The sequence below is a fragment of the Balaenoptera ricei genome, chromosome 1 (assembly GCF_028023285.1).
Source record: "Balaenoptera ricei isolate mBalRic1 chromosome 1, mBalRic1.hap2, whole genome shotgun sequence".
Classification (NCBI taxonomy): Eukaryota; Metazoa; Chordata; class Mammalia; order Artiodactyla; family Balaenopteridae; genus Balaenoptera; species Balaenoptera ricei.
The window spans coordinates 32,941,405-32,962,812 of record NC_082639.1 but is presented as its reverse complement, the minus strand read 5'-3'; the positions used below and the strand labels follow the sequence as shown (position 1 = coordinate 32,962,812).

Genomic DNA, 21,408 nt, shown 5'->3' with positions numbered 1-21,408 from the left:
AGAAATAAAAATGCATAAGACTATTCATTGCAACATCATATAAATAAAAGATTGGAAATTCAAAAATCCATCTATAGTGAAGTGGCTAAAGTACATTCAAACCATGGAATACTATCAGCTATAAAAAAAGAATGAGGAGGCACTTTGTTTACTGATATGGAGTGACCTCCATGATATACAGTGAAGTAATAAAAGTAATATGTGTTTGTATGGGGGGCTGCCATTTATGCTTAAAAAGTAAAAAATGTATATATGTATTCTCTTGGATTTAAACAGAATGATCTCTGGAAGGGTGTACAAAAAACTTAGTTATAAAAAATGGTTGCCTCTGGTAGAATTTTGTGAAGGGGGTTGGAGGAAGAAGTCTTTTCACTTACACAACTGACTGTACCTTTTGAAGTTTATACCATGTGAAAGTTCTCCCCATTAAAAAAAATTTTTTTTTAATTAAAAAAAAATAGGGGTGGTGATGTTTTAAACAGTAGTCCCCAAACGCTGGTCTGTAAATCAGTGAATGCCCATGATGAATAATTTATTAATCTACAATGAAATCATAAAAGTAATAATGTGTGAATTTTCTATATTGTTGAATTTAATTTGAAGGGCCATCTTTTATTCTTGATTAAGTACTTTGTGTGGAGATATTAGTAGACAGTAGTTATCAATGTAATGTTTATTTACACAATGGGCAAAATTAGAAGTTGGCATCATTATGTCAATTCCTCCAATTTAGAGTCCTGAAATTCAAAGCACAGAATCACTGATTTAGACCTGGCTTTTGTTCATGTTGAATAATCTGTTTTTAGGCATTATTCTGGAAGGCATTTCTCCTGTGTATTTCATGGTGTCGAGTAAGTGATGAATTATAGCTGAAGGCTTTTCCACATTCATTACATTCATAAGGTTTTTCTCCTGTGTGATGCCTCTGATGTTTCTTAAAGGATGAATCATGCCTGTAGGCTTTTCCACAGCGGTTGCATTCATACGCTTTCACTCCTGTATGAACAGTTTTATGGTTGCTAAGGTGTATCCTTTGCCTAAAGGCTTTCCCACATTCCTTACATTTGTAGGGTCTCTCCCCAGTATGGATTCTCTGGTGATGCGTTAGATAAGCTCTATGACTAAAGGTTTTACAACATGTGGTGCATGCATAGGGCTTCTCCCCAGTATGAATTCTTATATGTTCACTAAGGTGTCTAATCTGTCTAAAGGTTTTCCCACATTCATTGCATGTAAAGGGTTTCTCTCCAGAATGAGTTCTCAAATGTTGGATCAAGCTAATGTTCTGGCTGAACGCTTTCTGACATTTATCACATACATAGGGTTTCTCACCAGTGTGAGTTCTATGATGTTGATTAAGAGATGAACGATGTCTGAAGGCTTTGCCACATTCTTCACATTCAAAGGGTTTCTCACCAGTATGGATTCTTTGGTGGGTGGTAAGGGATGCACTTTGACTAAAGGCCCTTCCGCATTCCTTACATCTGAAAGGTTTCTCACCAGTATGAATTCTCATGTGTTCGGTAAGGTGAATGGGTTGTTTGAAGACTTTTTCACATATGTTACATTCGTAGGTTTTTGTTCTTATGTAACTTGTTGGATGATTAATCAAATCTGATTTGTATTTGTTTCTCTTTCTAGGTGTGTCATATTTATGGTGCCTCTGTTCTATAACAACATTAGAACTCACAATATTTTTGCCAAATTTGTAAGTTTCTTGGCCTCTCCTCTTATGGGTCAAGATGGTTTGTCTCACGTCTCTTCCATGGCTATCCTGGTGGTTTTCTAACTCATCATCATATTTTGAGACTTTTCTCAATGTGGAATAAATGACATCATCCCTCATGAACCTTTCCATCATCATGCCATGATAGAACTGTTCCTGTAAAACGTCGTTCTTTGCAGTTGACGCAGCTGTTTCTGTTTTACCCTTCAAGTCTGAAAGAAATGGAAAAAATGCAAATAACTCATATTCATTATGCTTTGAAAAATCAATTATTATACTGGGTATGGACTAGAGATTTAGATAACAATACATATAAAGTACATGAAGTTTTGAGTATATTTAAATATGGTTAGGCAGTCTGGAGAGGTAATGGGAAATTAAGAAACAATGAACCAGGTAAAAGTGTGATTTTATATATAGGGTACAAATTTGAACATTTTAGTCCTCTTCTTTCTATTAATACTAAATAATGAAATTTCATAAGGCTATGTCTTAAGAGTGTCTTTTTAATTCATAACTACTTTTGGAAAACATTCTCAGAAAGATAAAAAGATTTCCCTCTTCCCACTCCAGCTAGTTCAAAAAATAAGGTTTGAGGGAATTCCCTGGTGGTCCAGTGGTTAGGACTGTGCGCTTTTACTGTCGAGGGCTCGGGTTCAATACCTGGTCAGGGAGCTAAGATCCCGCAAGCTGCACGGTGTGGCCAAAAAAACAAACAAACAAAAAAATTTGAACTAACAGCATTCACAAGAATGTCAAGCTGTCTTTTACTGAAGCTTATATTAATATTTACATATTGTTCTGCTTCCTGTAGTTATTAATCTGTCCCAGGAAGTGTTAATTATACAAAGGAGACTTGTAAGAAACCCAGACTGCTATGTTGCTACTATTGCTATGTTCTATGAAAATATCCTTTCTTTAAAGGATATTTAAAATTCTGACTGTTTTTTTAAAATAATTTATTGCACCATTACTAATATTTCAACTGACAGTTCCATATTCCTGAAAAGTATAACTTCTTGTAGGATTTTTGGTTAACACAGAAGGATCACTGGTACTTCCAAATTCCAAACTCTAAATGAATAGATGCAAAAATAAAGTCTATGTTCTGCAGGCCCCTGATTCTGGTCCTGGATCAGGGAGAAGGAAGAGGAGAAGAAGAAGGTAGGGGAAGAGAGAACAGGCCATCTATGACCCCTTCCCAATTCGGTATCCAAGCTGAAGCAGGCCCAAGCTAGGGGAGGAGAGAAGATATAACTTTGAAGTTGGGAGTTTTTATTATTATACTGAATTACACATTTCACTAAAATCAGACTGTTCTTATTATTTAAAGGGACTGGACCACCTATGGGACCTCTCTGAGATTTCATCCAGAGGCAGGGAAAGAACATTCATGGTAGCTATTATTATTATAAGTTGAAAAAGAGAAAACCCAGGAGAATGTACAAATTATTGGAATTAATAACAGAGTGAAACAAGGTGGCTGGCTAGAAGATCAAAACCAGTTATGTTATTACACACTAGCAAAAAAGAGAAAACATAATTGAAAAAATTTATACCATTTAAAATAGCAGGGAATTCCCTGGCGGTCCAGTGGTTAGGACTCCGTGCTCTCACTGCCAAGGGTCCGGGTTTGATCCCTGGTTGGGGAACCAAGATCCCACCAGCTGTGTAGGGTGGCCAAAAAAATAAAATAAAATAGCAATAAAATATAAGTTCTTCAGGATAAATCTGACAAAAGATGTGCAATGTGTACAAGACTTTTATGGGGGAAAATCCTTTATTTTAAAAAATTAGGAAATATCAGTAAGTGGAGCAATATACCACGTTCCTGGACAGTAGGACTCAATATCATAATATAAATTCCCTCCCAAATTGATCTATAAATTCAATTCTATTCCAATCAAAATACCACGAGAGTATTTTTGTGTGTGTGTGTAATTGATGCACTCATTATATAATTCATATGGAAAAGCAAGGGGCTAACAATAGCCAGGACAATTTTGAAGAACAAGATATTAAGTCTCACTATGAAATATAGTAATTAAGACAGCCTGGCATTAGAAACTTGGCAGGTGACAGAGTGGCATTAACTATTCAATAATTGGTTCTTGGACTGATTATCCAAATGTAAAAAGTTAAACTAGAGCCTCACCTCATACTACATATAAACTAAATTCAGATTTAACCTAAGTATGAAAATCAAAATCTTAAAGATATAAAATAATATATATTTTTTTTCTATAAATCAATAAGGAAAAAAGATAATATAAAAATTCACAAAGGATATAAACAAGTAATTTACAGAAAAGGAATCCTGAATAGATGGCCAATAAACATGAAAAATATGCTCCCTCTTATTAGTAATCAGGAAAATGAAAAAAACCAACAAGATATTCACCCACTGAATTTATAAAAATGTGAAACTTTGACAATGACAAGTGTTGACAAGGATGCTGAGTTCTGGAACCTCTCAAAACCTGCTGATAGGAGTACTAATTGGTGCAACTAGTTTGAAGAACAATTTTGTAAAACCTAGCAAAATGAAGGTGACCCAACAAGTCTGCTTCTATCAAATATCTCAGAGAAACACGAGAAGTTTTACACAAAGTTTTACTCCAGTATCTTTGTAATTCCCAAATTTAGAAACAGTACAAATGTCTATCAACAGGAAAATGGATAAATTGTGCTTTATTAATTCAACAGAAATGAATGAACCAGAACAATATGGATAAATATCAACGGTGTTGAATGAGAAAAGCAAGTGGAAAAGTATATATACCATTTACTTAAAGAATAAGAACATGCAAAACAGCATTATATATTGCTTGGGGATATACACATGCAATACAAGTATGAAGATACATATACAAATGAAAATATTTAAACTCAGAAGAGTTGGTTGTTTCAAAAGGTAGGAGGGGAATAGCGGGGCTTAAACTCTGTTTTATTTCTTAATCTAGGTGGAAGCTACATAGAAATTTATTATAATGTTCTCTATGCCTTTCTGAATATCTAAAATATTTCATAATAAAAGCAAAGTTTAAGGAGATTGTTAAAAACCATTGGATTTGATGAGAAGGAATCCTGTGGTAATTTCTCTTGCAGGACTTTCCATAAAATAGTTATTACAATAAATAAAGATACTTGAGTTAAAGGGAGAGTGAGAATCAAAGTTAGGATTGTAAACTGAAAAGTTCGTGAAAAGTAGAAATAGAATGCAAGAGAGAAGATTAAAGATTTGTAGAATGCAGTGAGAGTCCTGAAAAGAGATCTGTTTTCTTTGAGGAGAGACCATGTACATCTGACTGCTTAGGGAAAGGAGCTTTCGATTGGCAGACTTTAGGATACTGAAGAAAGAAGGAAAATCAAGTTTAACCTTAATGAAGAGAAGACTTCTTTTCCCTCCAACTTCAGAGAATTTTGCAAGGTTAGGTGAAGGAAAGGGGTGCAAAGGGAGGGGTAAAATCGGGTTCAGTGCATGCCTGTCCACCCTCTCAGCCTTCCCGCAGCCTGGGAAGATGCTGGGCACTCTGGCCTACATATTGAAAGGCACCATCTGCCTTGGTCTCACCTGAACTGGGATCTCCTGGGCCTTCTTTCTCTGTCATCCATGGTGCTTCTCCTTTCTCCAACTGGGAAATCACACTAGGTTTGGAAAGTTGACATCCTACTTACGGAGTGAAAAAAAGGGTATGAATATTTACGCTGAGGTCTAAGAACCATCCCTGGAATGTAGTTCCAATCCTCTGGTATTTAGGGTCTCTGAAAACGAAAGGGGCACCACAGCATGTTTTTCTGTTCTCACTCTACAAAGTAAAACTGTTCCCCCAAGGGAGGAGATTCAGGTATGCTCTGGCTTCATTTTCAAAGGAATGAGACATCTATCTCCAACACAGAACCCAAGGCCAGGCTCCAGGGAATCTACAGCATTTAATAATTTAGGAATAGTGACTGTCCTGTAATGGGCAGGTTTCTGGACGTATGTGTAACCCATGCTTACCCACTGAGACCAGGTTCCCATAGTTCTCCAGCATCACCTCCCGGTACAGATTCCGGTGAGCAGGGGCCAGCTGCCCCCACTCCTCCTGGGTGAAGTCCACAGATATGTCCTTGAAGGTCAACAGTTCCTAGAATATCAAATATATTCCTTTTCAGTCTGAGACCACCTCCATCAAGATCCAAGATGTTCTTACAGTATTCTAAATTCTGAGAGATTCTAAACTAGTATTACTGGGAGCCTCCTCTGGATCTGTTTGGTGATTCTCGGAGACTACCATAAATAATTAAACATACAGAAGGACAGATGGTCATATATGTCTTAGAAAAAAATTAAGCAGGATAAGGGGAACAGGGAGACCCCACAGTGAGGATGGGGAGGATCTTTCACGTAGGGTGGCTGGGGAAGGCCTTCCTAAAAGGGTGATATTTGAACAGAGACATGAACTCAGTGAGGAAGAGCCACATGGAAATCTAAGGGGAGAGCCTTCCAGATGGGGAAAAAGGACCTGAGGTGAGAGTGTCCTTGGCTTGTCTGAGGAACAGGAGAGTAGCCAGCATTGCTGGAGGTGGGCTAGTGAAGGGGAATGCAAGGAGATGAGATCAGAGGGCCTGGGGGAGGGAAGAGGAGGCTTTTAGCACTTATGGTCACAAAGACCAGTGCATCCCTGCTGAGTTGAAATTCTGGGGCCCTGCTGGAGTTTAATGCAAGAAGAACAAAACTGTCTGGAACTGTGGTCTAACCCCTCCCTAGCTCAAGTACTGAAGAGGTAAAACGGATCGGCCCCTCAGCAGTGGTGGCATGGGGCACTGGTAGTTGGGTTAATCAGAAGTGAACTCAATCAAATTAAAGTGTATCTCAGCCAGGGCTTCCCTGGTGGCGCAGTGGTTGAGAATCTGCCTGCCAATGCAGGGGACACGGGTTCGAGCCCTGGTCTGGGAAGATCCCACATGCCGCGGAGCGACTGGGCCCGTGAGCCACAATTACTGAGCCTGCGCGTCTGGAGCCTGTGCTCCGCAACAAGAGAGGCCGCGATAGTGAGAGGCCCGCGCATCGCGATGAAGAGTGGCCCCCACTTGCCGCAACTAGAGAAAGCCCTCGCACAGAAACGAAGACCCAACACAGCCATAAATAAAATAAATAAATAAATAAAATAAAAATAAATAAATAAACAGGAGCTGTTGTTAAAAAAAAAAAAAAAAAAAAGTGTATCTCAGCCAGAGCTCAGCCACAGCTCTAGGAAAAATATGAATAATCAGTCCCTCACCTTAACCACCAGTCAGAGGAAAAGGCTTAGAGTCTTCTGTAAATAAATGGAACAGACAAAAGAAATAAACAGACTATATCTATGTATCTATCTATCCATATATATCTTTATTTGTTAATTGTTTATTTAACAAGAGAAATTATTCCTTAGCCCAGATATTCATGTTTCATAGTTCAGGAACACAGGTCAGTGACAAACTTCATGCAACTCAACCCAAAGAAATTCTTTACATTCTAAAATCACTTTGCACTCTGAAAGATACCAGCCTTCCTCATTGCCTCAAAATTTTTCATGGAACCACAATTTCTGTAGAAATCTGCATATGCCTTCTTTCTTGGTTCAGCTAAAGCAATCCTGTAGAAAGCTGCAACCCCCAGGGATACGATGAATGCCCTAACAGTATGAAATAGCAGATGCTTGGCCAGGAGGCCATGCATCTGAGGTTTTGTCAAAGAACTGGAAACCATGATAGTTATTCACCTCAACACCAATGTCCTTCCAGGCTGATGGAGAAACGGACCTATCTATGCATATTTCATCCTCCACCATTCTTTTATACACAATATCTGAACTACAATAAAAAATTATTAGACATACAAAGAAGGAGGAATTTCTGACCTATAATCAAGAAAATAAAAACATAAGCAGCAAACACCTAGGTAACCAAGTCATTGGAATTAGCAGAAAAGAAGTTTAAAGAAATTATTAAAATATATGTTGAAGAGGGCTTCCCTGGTGGCGCAGTGGTTAAGAACCTGCCTGCCAATTCAGGGGACACAGGTTCAAGCCCTGGTCCAGGAAGATCCCACATGCTGCAGAGCAACTAAGCCCGTGCACCACAACTACTGAAGCCTGCGCGCCCTAGAGCCCACCGTGCTCCACAACAAGAGAAGCCGCCACAACGAGAAGCCTGCGCACCGCAAGGAAGAGTAGCCCCCACTCCCCGCAACTAGAGAAAGCCTGCACACAGCAATGAAGACCCAACGCAGCCAAAAATAAATAAATAAATAAATAAATAAGTAAATAAATAAATTTATTAAAAAAATAAATGTTGAAGAATTTACAATAAAATACGGATAGAATAGGTGAAAATGTGGGGTTAATTGAGGAGAGAGATAGAAATGCTAAAAAAGAACTAAAAGACAATTCTATAAGTGAAAAATACAATATCTGAAAAATCCACTGGATGGGCTTAACAACAGATGGACCCTGATGAAGACAAAATCAGTGAAACTTAAACACAGGTCAACAGATAGTATTCAAATGGAAGCACCAAGAGAGAAAAAGAAAAACAAAAAAACAAAAAAACCTGGGATAATATCAAGTAGTCTAATATACATGTAATTAGAATCTAAGAAGGAGAAGAGAGAATGAGCAGAAAAAAATATCTGAAGAAATAAAGCCTGAAAAATTTCCAAATTTGAGTAAAAAATCAACCCACAAATCCAAAAGCCAGCAAACCCTCCATGGGGGGGAAAAGAAATTCAGAGAATATCATGTCTATGCACACCATTAAAACTGCTGAAGAGCAAAGATAAAACGGAAGAACATAAAAGTAGTGAAAAAAGGTAGGAAAGGAGGAACAAAACAAACAAGAAAAGTTGGTATAAAACAAAGGAACAAACAGAAAGACATGTCGCATCTGGGGAAAGAATAAGAATAATAGCTGACTTCTCATCTGAAACAATACAAGCCACAAAATCATGGAACATCTTTAAAGTGCTTAAAAGAAAAAACAGTCACCCTAGAATTCTATACTCAGTAAAAGATTCTCAAATAGGAAGACCATATAAAGACATTTTTAGATCACCAAAGCTGTGAGAATTCATCATCAGAACACCCCCACTACAGGAAATGCTAAATGACATTCTTTAGGCTGAAGGGAAATAATGTCAGTTAGAAACTTAGAACTTGGTGGTGGGATGAATTGGGAGATACTGATTGACATATATACACTAATATGTATAAAATAGACAACTAATAAGAACCTGCTGTATAAAAAATAAATAAAATAAAATTCAAAAGTTAAAAAAAAAAACTTGGAACTAAAGGAAGGAATGAAAAGTGCTTGAATTGGTAAATGTGTGCAAAGATGAAAGGCTCGTTTTTTTTCGTTTTCTTAATTTCTTATAAGACAATTTACTGTTAAAAGCAAAAATAAGAACAATGTATTATGGGGTGTATAAGATGTAAAGTGAAAAGCATGACGACAATACACAAAGAATGGGAAGAGTAAATGGGAAAATAAAGCTTTCATATTATATGTGAAACAGTATAGTAGTAATTCAACTGTGACATGTGAAAAATGCATATTGTAATAGCTAGAGCAACCACTAAAAACAAATGAAAGAAGTACAGCTAAAAAAGTCATTAGAGGACATAAAATAGAATACTAAAAAAACTGCACAATCCAAAAGAAGGCAGGAGAGGAACAAAGAAACAAAAGAATAGATTTGACAAACAGCAAACAAAGAACAAGAATATACTCTTAAATCCCACCACATCAATGATTATGTAACTGTAAATGTACTAAGCAAGCACAATCCAGCTATATTTAAGAAGGTCACACTTTAAATATAAACCCACAAATAAGTTAAAAGTAAAAGAATGAGGGACTTCCCTGGTGGCGCAGTGGTTAAGAATCCACCTGCCAATGCAGGGGACACGGGTTTGATCCCTGGTCCGGGAAGATCCCACATGCCGCAGAGCAACTAAGCCCGTGCGCCACAACTACTGAGCCTGCACTCTAGAGCCCACAAACCACAACTACTGAAGCCCGCGCACCCCAGAGCCCACGCTCCGCAACAAGAGAAGCCACCGCAATGAGAAGCTGGCGCACCGCAATGAAGAGTAGCCCCCACTCGCCACAACTAGAGAAAGCCCAGGTGCAGCAATGAAGACCCAACGCAGCCAAAAATAAATAAATAAATAAAATTTAAAAAAGAAAGTAAAAGAATGAGAAAAAGCTATCCTATACCAACAATAACTAAAAACACTGGAGGAGCTATGTTAAATCAGACAAAGTGGGCTTAGGAAAAATAATATTATGAGGCATAAAGAAGAGACATTTCATAATGATAAATGGTCAGTCCATCAAGAAGACAACAATCCTATGTGTTTATGCACCTGATAACAGAATTCAAAATAAATAAAGCACAGTTGACAGATCTAAAGGGAGATACAGATGAAATCTTAATAATTAGAGATTTTAACACTCCACTCAGTAAATGATGGAACAAGTAGACAAAAATTCATCAAGGATATAGATTTGAACAACCTATCAACCAACTTAACCTAACTGACATTTGTAGAGCACTATACTTAACCATTGCAGCATATAAATTTTTTTTTTAGATTCTTTTTTAAAGTAAACTTTTTATTTTGAGATTACAGATTTATTATATAATTTTAATTGTAGATTTACATGCAGTTGTAAGAAAAAATGGAGAGATCCCATGTACTATCTACTGGGGGTAAAACAGAGTTTTAATTGGAAAGGGGCACAAGGGAACATTCTGAGATGGTGGAAATGCTCTCTATCTTGATTTGGTTACATGGTATATACATACGTCAAAATAGAACTATGTACTCTCTTAAGTGTATTTTCCTATATGTAAATTACAACTCAATTTTAAGAAATTTAATCTTATCCCAGTGCTAAGAATCCCACCAGTTTTTGACAAATGTCAGGTGGTAAGAATTCCAGTTAAGTGGAACGTAGATATAAGATACCTCTTCAAATAATTAGAATATTATTACTTTTTCCATATTACCAGAAATAACCCTGGAATACATTTCAGTCCTAAAAGGTGTTAGCATCTGAATTAACAGAGGAAACTGGGATTGTAAACAGCTAAAAAAATCACCGAGCAAGTAAATACAGGAGATGAGTTCAAATCCTGTACCATCTAATTTCAGAACCCAAGTTCTCACCTAAAACTCTTCTGTCCTCGAATAACATCTCCTCTTTAACAGTTTTCCTTTCTCGTTTATTCTACAGTTTTCCTTCTGTTTCACCTATCCTTCTACCAGGTGGTAAGGACACCGTTTCCACACCCTGTTGTAACCGCCCAGCCTGTCTAATGTGTATGCTCTGTGGCCTGAACATTTCTTCTCTACTCACGTCTTTGGTTGCAGTTTGACCTCTGCTCCAGACACTATTCTAAGGGCTACCTCATGAAGTGATAGATGTACCTCACTAAAAATGTCAAAACTTTATTCTCACTAAGTTTGTTTTTGAGTATGAAATACTCATAAAAATTGAGGTTTATCGGACTTGCCAGGTGGCGCAGTGGTTAAGAATCCGCCTGCCAATGCAGGGGACATGGATTCCATCCCTGGTCCAGGAAGATCCTACATGCCACGGAGCAACTAAGCCCATGCACCACAACTACTGAGCCTGTGCTCTAGAGCCCACGAGCCACAACTACTGAGCCCACAAGCTGCAACTACTGAAGCCCACGCGCCTAAAGCCCGTGCTCCACAACAAGAGAAGCCACCGCAATGAGAAGCCTGTACACTGCAATGAAGAGTAGCCCCCGCTCGCCGCAACTAGAGAAAGCCCATACGTAGCAACAAAGACCCAATGCAGCCAAAAATAAATAAATAAATAAATTTATTATTTTTTTTAAATTGAGGTTTATCTTAGGTCCCAGGTTTTTAGGGGCTAGAATTATATCACTCATTTTGCTTTCTCTACAAAAATTCGCACAACATTAGATCTAGATGTTGGTTAGAAACAAGCATTTTCTATGAGTAAGGAAACTGCTGCCACTGCGGCCCAGTTTTCTGTAAAAGACTAACTTGCACTGAGTTCCCTGGGTGAAATTCGTTAGCCTCAATATACCCCAACTCCCCAGAAAAGGGCAAGTTATAATCTTAAAAACCAAAAAGCATGCCAAGAAAGTGACAGGAAACTTCAACCCACCTGGGAGTCTCTTGCTAGGGCCCCGGGAGTCACTTCATCCTTTAAACTTTCTCCCTGGGTCTCATCAGCATCCTGAGATAGCAGAGCTGAGGAAGGAAAGGAGCCAGAAAGTTTGCATCTCCCCAAATCCCCCAAATAGAAAAACTGCCTGTAGACCTGCTGAATATGGCGCCCCTCTCAAAACATTCACAGAGGGACATTCAGAGCAACTCAAGAGCAGACTGGAGCCTCCTTAATGAGGAGGATCTGCAGGGCATTGCTTTGGGCATTAACGTTTCCCAATGGCCAGTGCTGGTCCAAAAGCACAGACCTACCAGGCCACTCCTTTGTTCAAAGGCTCACGACAAGAAAGAAAAATACAAGCACCTCCCATGGACTTCAAGGCACTCCATAATGTGCCTGAAGCACATTTTCCCAGCATTAGTTTCCTCTAACCACCATCCTTTATCTGTGGGACACATACACTGACCACATTCTTAACCCTTAGTTAGACTAGAACACTCTCCATTCTCTGAACCACTCTTCAAGGTACCCACTTTTGTATCTTTTCCTCAATTCTTCCATAAAAAAAACTTAGACATCTTTTAAGGCCCAATTCAATGCTATCTGCTTTGTGAAATTTTCTCTGATAAGTACAATCAGAAGAATGTTTCCTGTCTCTTGTCTTCCAAAAGAATTTTACCATAGAATGTATTTAGGCTACTTTCTATTCTTTTGATCTGAGTATGTGTCTATCTCCATCAATTAATAATTAGCATTAGAGATCATTATTCATTTTTTCATCCATCAAGATGCTTAGCAAAGTCCCCTGCCTGACAGAGCTAGAATATAACAAATACAAGCTGGATTTGAAGTGTTATAGGTATGAACTAAGAGACCACATGAGACATACAAATTCCTCTGTCCACCCATCTATTCTGACCCAACCACCAAATACTGTGTAATCTTGGTTATGTTTCCCACTGAACTCATATATTTCAAGGTAAAATGAGAGTAACTAAGCATGTCATTCCTTCTTCCTGGCAGGAGATGAAAAGAAAGAAAAAAATATTGGTTTGGGGTTAAAATGATGAAACTTGTGAAGGTAAACCACTGGAGGGCTTAAGAAAGTAGAAACCTTTGACCCCAACGTCTGTGAGTCACACTTACACACTTGGGAGCCGCTGGTGGGGAACACACTGAATTCTGTCTTCCTGTCCTGTGTTTATTCGAGGACACGAGATGGGAGCAGCATGGCACACGTGTCGCAAGGATCCAGTGCTCAGAGCCCAACATTTTCTCTCACAGCTATCCCCTTCCCCAAAGCCATAAGCATGAGCCCCAAGGACCTCCTTTCCTCCAATTTTCTCCCCTAGAGACACCTCAATGACGTGTGTACCTATCTTTCTGCAAGCAAACTGAGACCCCTTCCTCTACTTCCATCCCCTCCCTCCATCAGCCTCTCTCACCTTCTCCTTCAAACATCTTGGTCACGTCCTCCCACAGGGGCGTCCCTTCCTTGGCCTTCTGTGGATGGTGCAACTTCACCCAGGTGCTGGCCTCAGTGGGCAGGGTAATCAGGAGCTGCTGTAGCATGATGATGCCACCCGACTGGCCTTGTCCACTTCTGGGGAGGACACTGCCAGAGCCTCTGCTGAGACGCCTCACAGTTGTATGGTCCTCCTCTGATCACAATCTCCTGCCCTCAGGACTTTGGCGTGTCCCTGTGGCACCAGAACCTAGGGGCTCCTAGAGGCTAATGTGGCTTGAACAGGTCTGAAAAAGTGACTCCTTTCTGAAATTAAGTACTGCCTGCTGGGGAGGCGGCTAGTTGAGTAGGTCTGAGTACATGCCTCTTCATATTCTTCTAGAGGAGCAAAAGGCAGGAGAGGAGGGATCCAGAAAACTGATCATACAGCTAGAACTCCAGAACTTGCAGAAATATATTTAAAACTGCAAAAGATCCAAAAACAAAGATGTGGCATCAATGTGGAAATAAGTATAACTGGTGCTTTGGATGTGGCTTTAATTTCCAGTTCTATACACACTTTCATAAACAGCCAATGACACACAAACACCAAGGATACACAAACATACACAGTCCCTGCCCTGACATCCTTCCTTGTAAGCTGCATGCACCTTCTGCCTGGATACAGACTTGGGAGTTAAGAGGGCAAGCTTAGAAACCAGACAGCCTGGGTTAGAATCCTGACACTTGCACTTCAAAGCTCTAAGACACTTCAATTCTCTGAGCTTCAGTCTCATCATCTAGAAAATGCAGATAATAAATGTACTTCATAGGGCTGTAATAATACTGGGAATACAGTACCTTCATAGACATTATTAAAAACCTTTTGCTTTGGGCTTCCCTGGTGGTGCAGTGGTTGAGAATCTGCCTGCTAATGCAGGGGACACGGGTTCGAGCCCTGGTCTGGGAAGATCCCACATGCTGCGGAGCAATTAGGCCCGTGAGCCACAATTACTGAGCCTGCGCGTCTGGAGCCTGTGCTCCGCAACAAGAGAGGCCACGATAGTAAGAGGCCTGCGCACCGCAATGAAGAGTGGCCCCCGCTTGCCGCAACTAGAGGAAGCCCTCGCACAGAAACGAAGACCCAACACAGCCAAAATAAAATAAAATAAATAATAATTAAAGGTGCTAATAATTAAAAAAAAAAACCTTTTGCTTTAATGTTGCAATCATAGCATTACCTTTTAAAATTATTATTATTATTATTTTTTTTTTTTGAGGGAAGCACCAGAGTCCTCTGAGGTATTTTATTTGCACGTTATGTATTACATCCCTAGAAAAAGAATCCAAGGATTTTCCCTCCTGTGTGTTTTCGTCTTGCTTCTTCATGGTCCATGATGCCAGCTGAGGTTGTCAGTACAATGAAACCAAACTGACGGGACGGGAGCAGGTTATTCTGCCATTTTTCTAGATCTTTGAGTTGCACATCAAACCTGGGGCTGATCACTCCACACTTATTTAGCCTGCCTGTGAGGTTCACAACAATTTTCCCAGCCCTGTGATCATCGATGATTTCAAATTCGCCAATGTAACCATGCTTCATCATCACAGTGAGAAACCTGACGATGACTTTGGAGCACGGCCTAATAAGAACCTGGCGTTTGCCTCTCTTTTCGGCATTGTTGATACTCTTGAGAGCATCAGCCAGGACATTCATGCGCACCATTATGGCGGCACGGAAAGATGGCGGAAAGAAGCTAAAATTATTTTTTAAAAACAATTACAGATCTGAATTTAAAGTTCAAGTATCTCAACTGATGGAATAATCACATGGCTGTGTTTTCACATGGGCAAGTAGTGACAGACACAGCACCACCCACGTGGATGCCCATCAGCTGGCAAGTCCTTTTAACCTCTGGGTTAAGATACATCCTGCTTTCAGAAACGTTCAACTGGGGGAGAGGGCTATGTCTTCAAACGGAGGAAATATAGTACTTTGAATATAATGAGGACTATTGCATAACTGTTTGTAGCAGGAAAATTTGGAAATAGCCCAAATTCATCATCTCATCGAACCCCCTGGCATCTGAACATGTGCCTCCACAGCGACCAGGTCCAGTGTATCCCGGCCCCAAGAACAGTCCTAGTCCTAGCTCCCTGGAAAGGGCGCCGGCCTAACTTTTTGGAGTTTGTGGGGCAGGGTGTTTGGCTTCTTCTTGTTTTCAGCTGTGACTGATGCAGAGAAAGGAGCTGCCTCCTATGGATGGGAGCATGTAGGAAAATATCCTAACCCTGAATAAATAAAAAGTAAAATGGCTTGTTACCAAAGTGAGGAAACTTTCGACTCTTATGAAATGGTTAAAAACAGAGAAGCTTCATTTCGAGACGCCCCTTCTCACTGCTCCCAGAAGTGCCTCCCTCGGACTTAGAGACTTGCAGACACAGGCAGCTTAGCTTCCTACTCACCAGACCGGCCTCGGACGCTGGCAGGACGAGAGATGGGGGCGTGAGAGAGCCCGTTCTTGAGGCTTTCAGCTCCAGAGGGTGTCTCTTTAGAGAAGGGCCGTGGGTAACAGATTTTGTTCTTTCCCGGCCTTTTATAGACAGACCACATCCCCACCCAACACAATGATTCTTTTAAAAACGCCCAACGTTCACGCAGGCTTCCTTCGGAAGCTCAGAGGACTATCGGCCTCCGGACGGGACCGGGGAATCTTTTCCAAATTCCCGAGAGGCGGCCTAGGGCGGGTGCTGCGGCACCAGGTGAACCCACCGCCCCTCCAAGGTATCGTTTCCCGGCCGCACCCCCGGGAACGGGGCTTTGGGGGCCGCAATGCGAGGGGTGCCCAGAACCGGCTTCCCGCAGACCCGGGCGAGGATACAGTTCGCCGGCCGCTGCTTTGATGCCGGCCCGGCGGCAGCAGCCAGGCCCACCGGCGCCCAGCCTCCTGGGCCGCAGCCCGGGTGTCCCGGCGCCTCCACCCTCCCGGCGCGCCGTCGCCTTTGCCCGTGCCCCGGGTCGCTCTCGCCCGGGTCCTGGCGGGTTCGGGGTGCGGCCCCCGATGCTGCGGTGCAGCCACAGACCCCGGCGCCCGCCCTTCTTCCGGCGGCTCAGCACGCCTGGCCGCCCGCTCCGCCCACGGGGAGCCGCGAGGGCCCCGCCCTCTCCAGGGAGGCAGGCGCTCCCGAAAACCCGGAACCCGGACTCCGCCGGATTCCCCCACGGCACGCGTGCCCCCAGGGCTGCCAGACCCTGGTCAGCGGCCACCCAGGCGGACCGCTTGCGTTTCCTGACTGTGGTCCCAAGAGACTAGGTGGCCCGCCCAGCTCTTCTGGTGGGGAAGCCCTTTCTCTGTCGTTCATTCATTCATTTATTCAACTATCTTCTGAGTGCCTAGATCTGCCACACATTGTTACAGGCTCTGGGGAGATACCAGTTATCAAAAAGCAGTCCTGCTTTCTTGGATCTTAATTCTGGCAAAATTAAATAGATAATAATAATGTAGAAAGGGAATATTGCCTGCCATTCCAGTAAACAACAAACTGCCTGACATCAAGCCATCAGCCACTGCAGCCCTCACTGAGAGGGGAATTCAGGATGGAGACAAACAGGAAACACTCTGCACTCTGGATACTGGTCCTAGATAGTTAAGATGCGTATCTAAGGAATAATTTCATTGAGCCCAGACCCTTGCATCTTCCCATACATAGAAAAGCACTAAAATCATTAAGTTTTTTTGAGATGTCTGTAGATTAACAGTAATCTTTTTATGTTTGACTACATGTCTTTCTTCAGCAAAAAATCCTATGTATCCTGGCTCCTCCCTTACCTCTTCAAAGCAGTTCCTCAGAGCTATCTGAGAGGCTGTCTCCCAGGCTATAGTCCTCAGCAAGTTCCCCAAATAAAACTTAACATGCAACTTTTAGGTTGTGCACTTTTCTTCAGTCCACGATAAGTAGAAAAATAAAGAGATAATCCCCCAAGTGATGGTAAGGGCTATGAAGAAAAAGGAGGCAGCGTGTGGAGAGGGGGATAGGTGATGACTGGAGTTCCTCTTTCTGGTAACAGTGGGCTAGCATATTTATATCAACCCACCTCAGGAAACAACAATCAAATTTAAAAAACTCTGGAATACATGCAGAGTATGTGAAGTTCTTAAAGGAATGTATTAATTTGCTAGAGCTGCTACAACAAAATACCACAGACTAGGTGGCTTAAATAACAGAAATTTATTTTCTCACAGTTTTGGAGGCTAAAAGCCCAAGATCCAGGTCTCAGCAGGATTGGTTTCTCCTGAAGCCATTCTCCTTGGCTTACAAATGGCTCCCTTCTCCCTATGACCTCACATGGTCTTTCCTCTGTGTGCTTTCATGCCCCTAGTGTCTGTCTATGTGTCCAATTTTCTTCTTCTTCTTATAAGGACACTTCTTAAAATCTCCTTATATGAAGATTGGATTGGATTAGAGTATACCCCAATGCCTCATTCGAAATTAATCACCTCTTTAAAGTGACCAAGCTTAATCACTTGAATATGTGATTAAATACAGTCAAATTCTGAAGTACTGGGGGTTAGGATTCCAACATCTGAATTTTAGGGGGATGCTATTCAGCCCATAGCAAGCTGTCTAAGAGATGGCATGATATTAGGGAATTGCCAGACCAAAAGCTGGAAAGCCAGGATCCAGGGACATGATATGACTTGGAAGATGCCTTTGCTGAGGGTATTTACCTAACTGGAAAATTATAATTTTTCACTTCAAAGAAGAAAAAATAAATAAAATACAGTGTGTGGGGAGTGAAATAGAAGACCCTCTGTATAATAACTGGGACCCCAAAGGGCTAAATACTCAGGAGAAGAATGAATTGGAAGTGGAACAGCTTCAGGGGAATTTACAGGCTAGGGTCAAATTGCCTGTCCAAGTCTTGATTTTGGTTTAAGGTGGGCTCTGACTGAGATGCTATCAGATGCCTGGCAAAAACAAATACAAATCCTCTCTGGAGGAAAGCATTATAATTATAGGCCTTAGATTGTTCCTACGTGTAAGTTTTCATAGAAATGGTGAGTACAGAGTTAAAGATAGTCTGGTACACAGGGAAACTAGACTCCTAGTGAGTGTTTCAGCAGAAACACAAACAACAGAAATAGATCTACAAAGACAACTGCTTTTGGAATTACCAGATGCAAAGTATAAAACAATTTATGTTTTCTTTGTTTAAAGAAATAAAAGATAACTCAGACAGTTTTGGCAGATACCTGGAAACTATAAAAAGTGATAAAACATATATTTTTAAAAAACTAAATAGAAACTCTATGACAAACAAATACACTAACAAAATTAAGAATTCATTGAATGCATATAATGGCAGATTAGACATAGATGAATAGAGAATAAATGAAATGGAAGGTAGGTCAGAAGAGATTATCTAGAATGAAGCATTAAGAAACAAAAGGATGAAATATATAGAAGAGAGAATAAGAGACATAGATGTTACAGTGAAAAGATCTAGCATAAGTTTAAGAGGAGACAGAGACAGTATTTGAAGAGATAATGGCTAAATATTTTTCAATACCTGTGAAAGCAAACAGATCACAGATTTAGGAAGCCAAATAACTCTCTAATGAGTTAAATAAAAAGAAATCCACATCTAGACACATCATAGTGAAACTGAAAAAAACTAAAGACAAAGAGAAAATCTTAAAAGTGTCTGTGGTAGTTTTAAAATATGCCCATTCCTTCCTCCCTCTCTCCTTGAATGTGAGTCAGACTAACTTCTGAAGAATAAAATGTGGGATTCCCTGGCAGTCCAGTGATTATGACTCCATGCTTCCACTGCAGGGGGCGTGGGTTAGATCCCTCATCTTGGAACTAAGATCCCACATGCCATGCAGAGTGGCAAAAAAAAAAAAAAAAAAAAAGACTAGAATGTGGTGGAAGTGACAGTATGTGATTTCAGAAGTTAAGTCACAAAAGATTGTCACTTCTGCTTTGCACACTCTTTGATTGCTTGCTCTGAGGAACTTGCCAGCCATTTGAGTTAGCCATCTTGGAAGTGTATCCTTTAGCCCCAACCAAGCCTTCGGATGACTCCAATCTCAGCTGACATCTTACTGCAACTTCATATTGACTGAATTCTGAGCCAGAACCTCCCAACTAAGCAGCCTCTGAATTACTGACTCATTAAAAAATGTGAGATTTAAAAATGTTTATATTTTTAAGCCATTAAGTTTTGGAGTTACTTATTATGCAGAAATTCCTAATTAATACAGTGGCAAATTTTGATAACTAGCACAAGCAGCATTGTGAAAGCTAACTTATCATCAGCGATAATGGAAGCCAGAAGACAGTGGAATGAAATCTTCAATGTGTTGTGAGGAAATAATTGACAACACAGAATTCAATGCAGAATTTTAAAAAAACCTTTCAAGAATAAAGGAGAAATAAAGACATTTTCAGACAAAAAAAAAAATGAGGGAGTTTGCCACCAACAGACTACATTAAAGAAAATTTTCAAGGCTGAACTTTAGGCAGAAAGAAAATGATTCCAGACAAAAGGACAAAAGTGCAAAAAGGAACAAAGAACAAAGAAAAAAAATATGTAACTATAAATGAGCATTAATGATGTAGAGTAAAAATCTTAATAATTTGTGAGGTTAAAAAAATAGATTTGGAGATACAGGGATATATGTATATGTATAGCTGATTCACTTTGTTATAAAGCAGAAACTAACACACCATTGCAAAGCAATTATACTCCAATAAAGATGTTAAAAAAAAGATTTAATATCCAAAAACAATGGCATAGAGGTTGGGAATAGGGTGAATTGAGTTAAAGTATTCTAAGTTAAAGTGTCATAGTTAAAGTGCTCTAAGGATTATTGTAGAGGAGAGTAGACGTATTCATTAACATTACATTCTGATAAGTAGAAAATGTATATTGTTAGCCAGTAGACTTATATTACTGAATATGAAAACCTATTATAAAGTTATAGTATCAGTTATTAAGACAATGAGGTAGGTATTGGCGCAAGAATAGATAAACTGACAATGGAAAAAGAGTCCAAATTCAGACCTACATATAGACCATCACCTGATTTAGGACAAGGGTGGAGGAAAAGAAGGTCTTTTAAATAAGTTGGTGATGGGTCAGTTGGACCTTTATGTTAACCTCTACTTTACAACATAAACAAAAATCAGTCCTGATGGATTGCAAATCTAAATGTGATAGATAAAACAAAATTTTTTAGAAGAAAGTAGGAGAGTATTTTTACAACCTTGAAATGGGCATAGATTTATTACATGGAATAAAAAGTGCTAAACATAAAGGGCAAAATTGATAAATTAACCCCGATTAAAATTAAGGACCAGAGATTTCAGGTATTTTTGGTGAGGGTATAAACTGGTACAACTATTTCAGAAAAGCATTTGGTAGTAGTATTTACTGAAGCTGAACATTATGATCCAGCAATCCTATCCTTTGGTATATAACCAAATGGATACATGTATTTACCAAAAGACATATACTAGAATGTTCATAGAACATTCTTTATATTAATCCCAAACTGGAAACCACCCAATGCCCATCAGCAGTGGACTGAGAAAATAAATATTGCTATATCATACAATAGAGTACACACAGCAATGAAAATAAAGACTAGAACTACACACAACAATATTGATGAATCTCACAAATATAGTATTGAGCAAAAGAAGCCAGATAAAAAAGAATACACGTAATTCTACTTAAATAAAGTACAAAAACAGGTGAAATTAACCTATGGTGTTAGAAGTTACCTTTTAGAGGATAGTGACTGGAAGGGAGCACCCACTGCTTCTGGACGGCTATAATTTCTGTTCTTAACCTATGAGCTGGTTACACAGACGCGTTTAATTTTGAAAACTCATTAAGATATTTATCTCTATATATGCACTTTTCTGTATGAGTATCATAATTTAATAAAGTTTCTAAAAAATGCATGTTGCAAAGCAGAAATAGAGACACAGACATAGAGAACAAATGTATGGATACCAAGGGGGAAAG

The 21,408-nt window shown here is 39.9% G+C and overlaps 2 protein-coding genes across 7 annotated transcripts; both read right to left on the bottom strand.

Annotated features, from left to right (window-relative positions):
• Positions 1-658: 658 nt before the first annotated feature.
• Positions 659-16,516, bottom strand: ZFP69 (ZFP69 zinc finger protein). 6 transcript variants are annotated; one of them, XM_059897393.1, is made up of 7 exons: positions 15,834-16,514; positions 13,369-13,852; positions 11,921-12,006; positions 5,730-5,856; positions 5,301-5,399; positions 3,286-3,393; positions 659-1,938 (listed from the first exon to the last, which is right to left on the bottom strand). In XM_059897393.1, the coding sequence occupies exons 2-7, from the start codon at positions 13,493-13,495 to the stop codon at positions 803-805; spliced, it is 1,683 nt and encodes a 560-aa protein (XP_059753376.1). In that variant the 5' UTR covers positions 13,496-13,852; positions 15,834-16,514; the 3' UTR covers positions 659-802. The 6 variants fall into 6 exon arrangements, with proteins under 6 accessions (XP_059753376.1, XP_059753384.1, XP_059753393.1 ...); XM_059897401.1 differs by having other exon boundaries at positions 5,301-5,396; XM_059897410.1 differs by lacking the exon at positions 3,286-3,393 and having other exon boundaries at positions 15,834-16,516.
• Positions 14,660-15,119, bottom strand: LOC132349181 (small ribosomal subunit protein uS8). Its single transcript, XM_059897381.1, has one exon. The coding sequence runs from the start codon at positions 15,091-15,093 to the stop codon at positions 14,701-14,703; it is 393 nt and encodes a 130-aa protein (XP_059753364.1). The 5' UTR covers positions 15,094-15,119; the 3' UTR covers positions 14,660-14,700.
• Positions 16,517-21,408: the final 4,892 nt, after the last annotated feature.

Bases quoted from the DNA above. Each gene is read 5' to 3' on its own strand.
- ZFP69 (XM_059897393.1), bottom strand. From the start codon at position 13,495: ATGCTACAGCAGCTCCTGATTACCCTGCCCACTGAGGCCAGCACCTGG. The intron at 5,400-5,729 runs GTAAGCATGGGT...TCACTCCGTAAG, and splicing joins TGGGAACCTGGTCTCAGTGG to TAGGATGTCAACTTTCCAAA. The intron at 3,394-5,300 runs GTGAGACCAAGG...CACCCTACACAG, and splicing joins CCCAGGAGATCCCAGTTCAG to CTGGTGGGATCTTGGTTCCC.
- LOC132349181 (XM_059897381.1), bottom strand. From the start codon at position 15,093: ATGGTGCGCATGAATGTCCTGGCTGATGCTCTCAAGAGTATCAACAAT.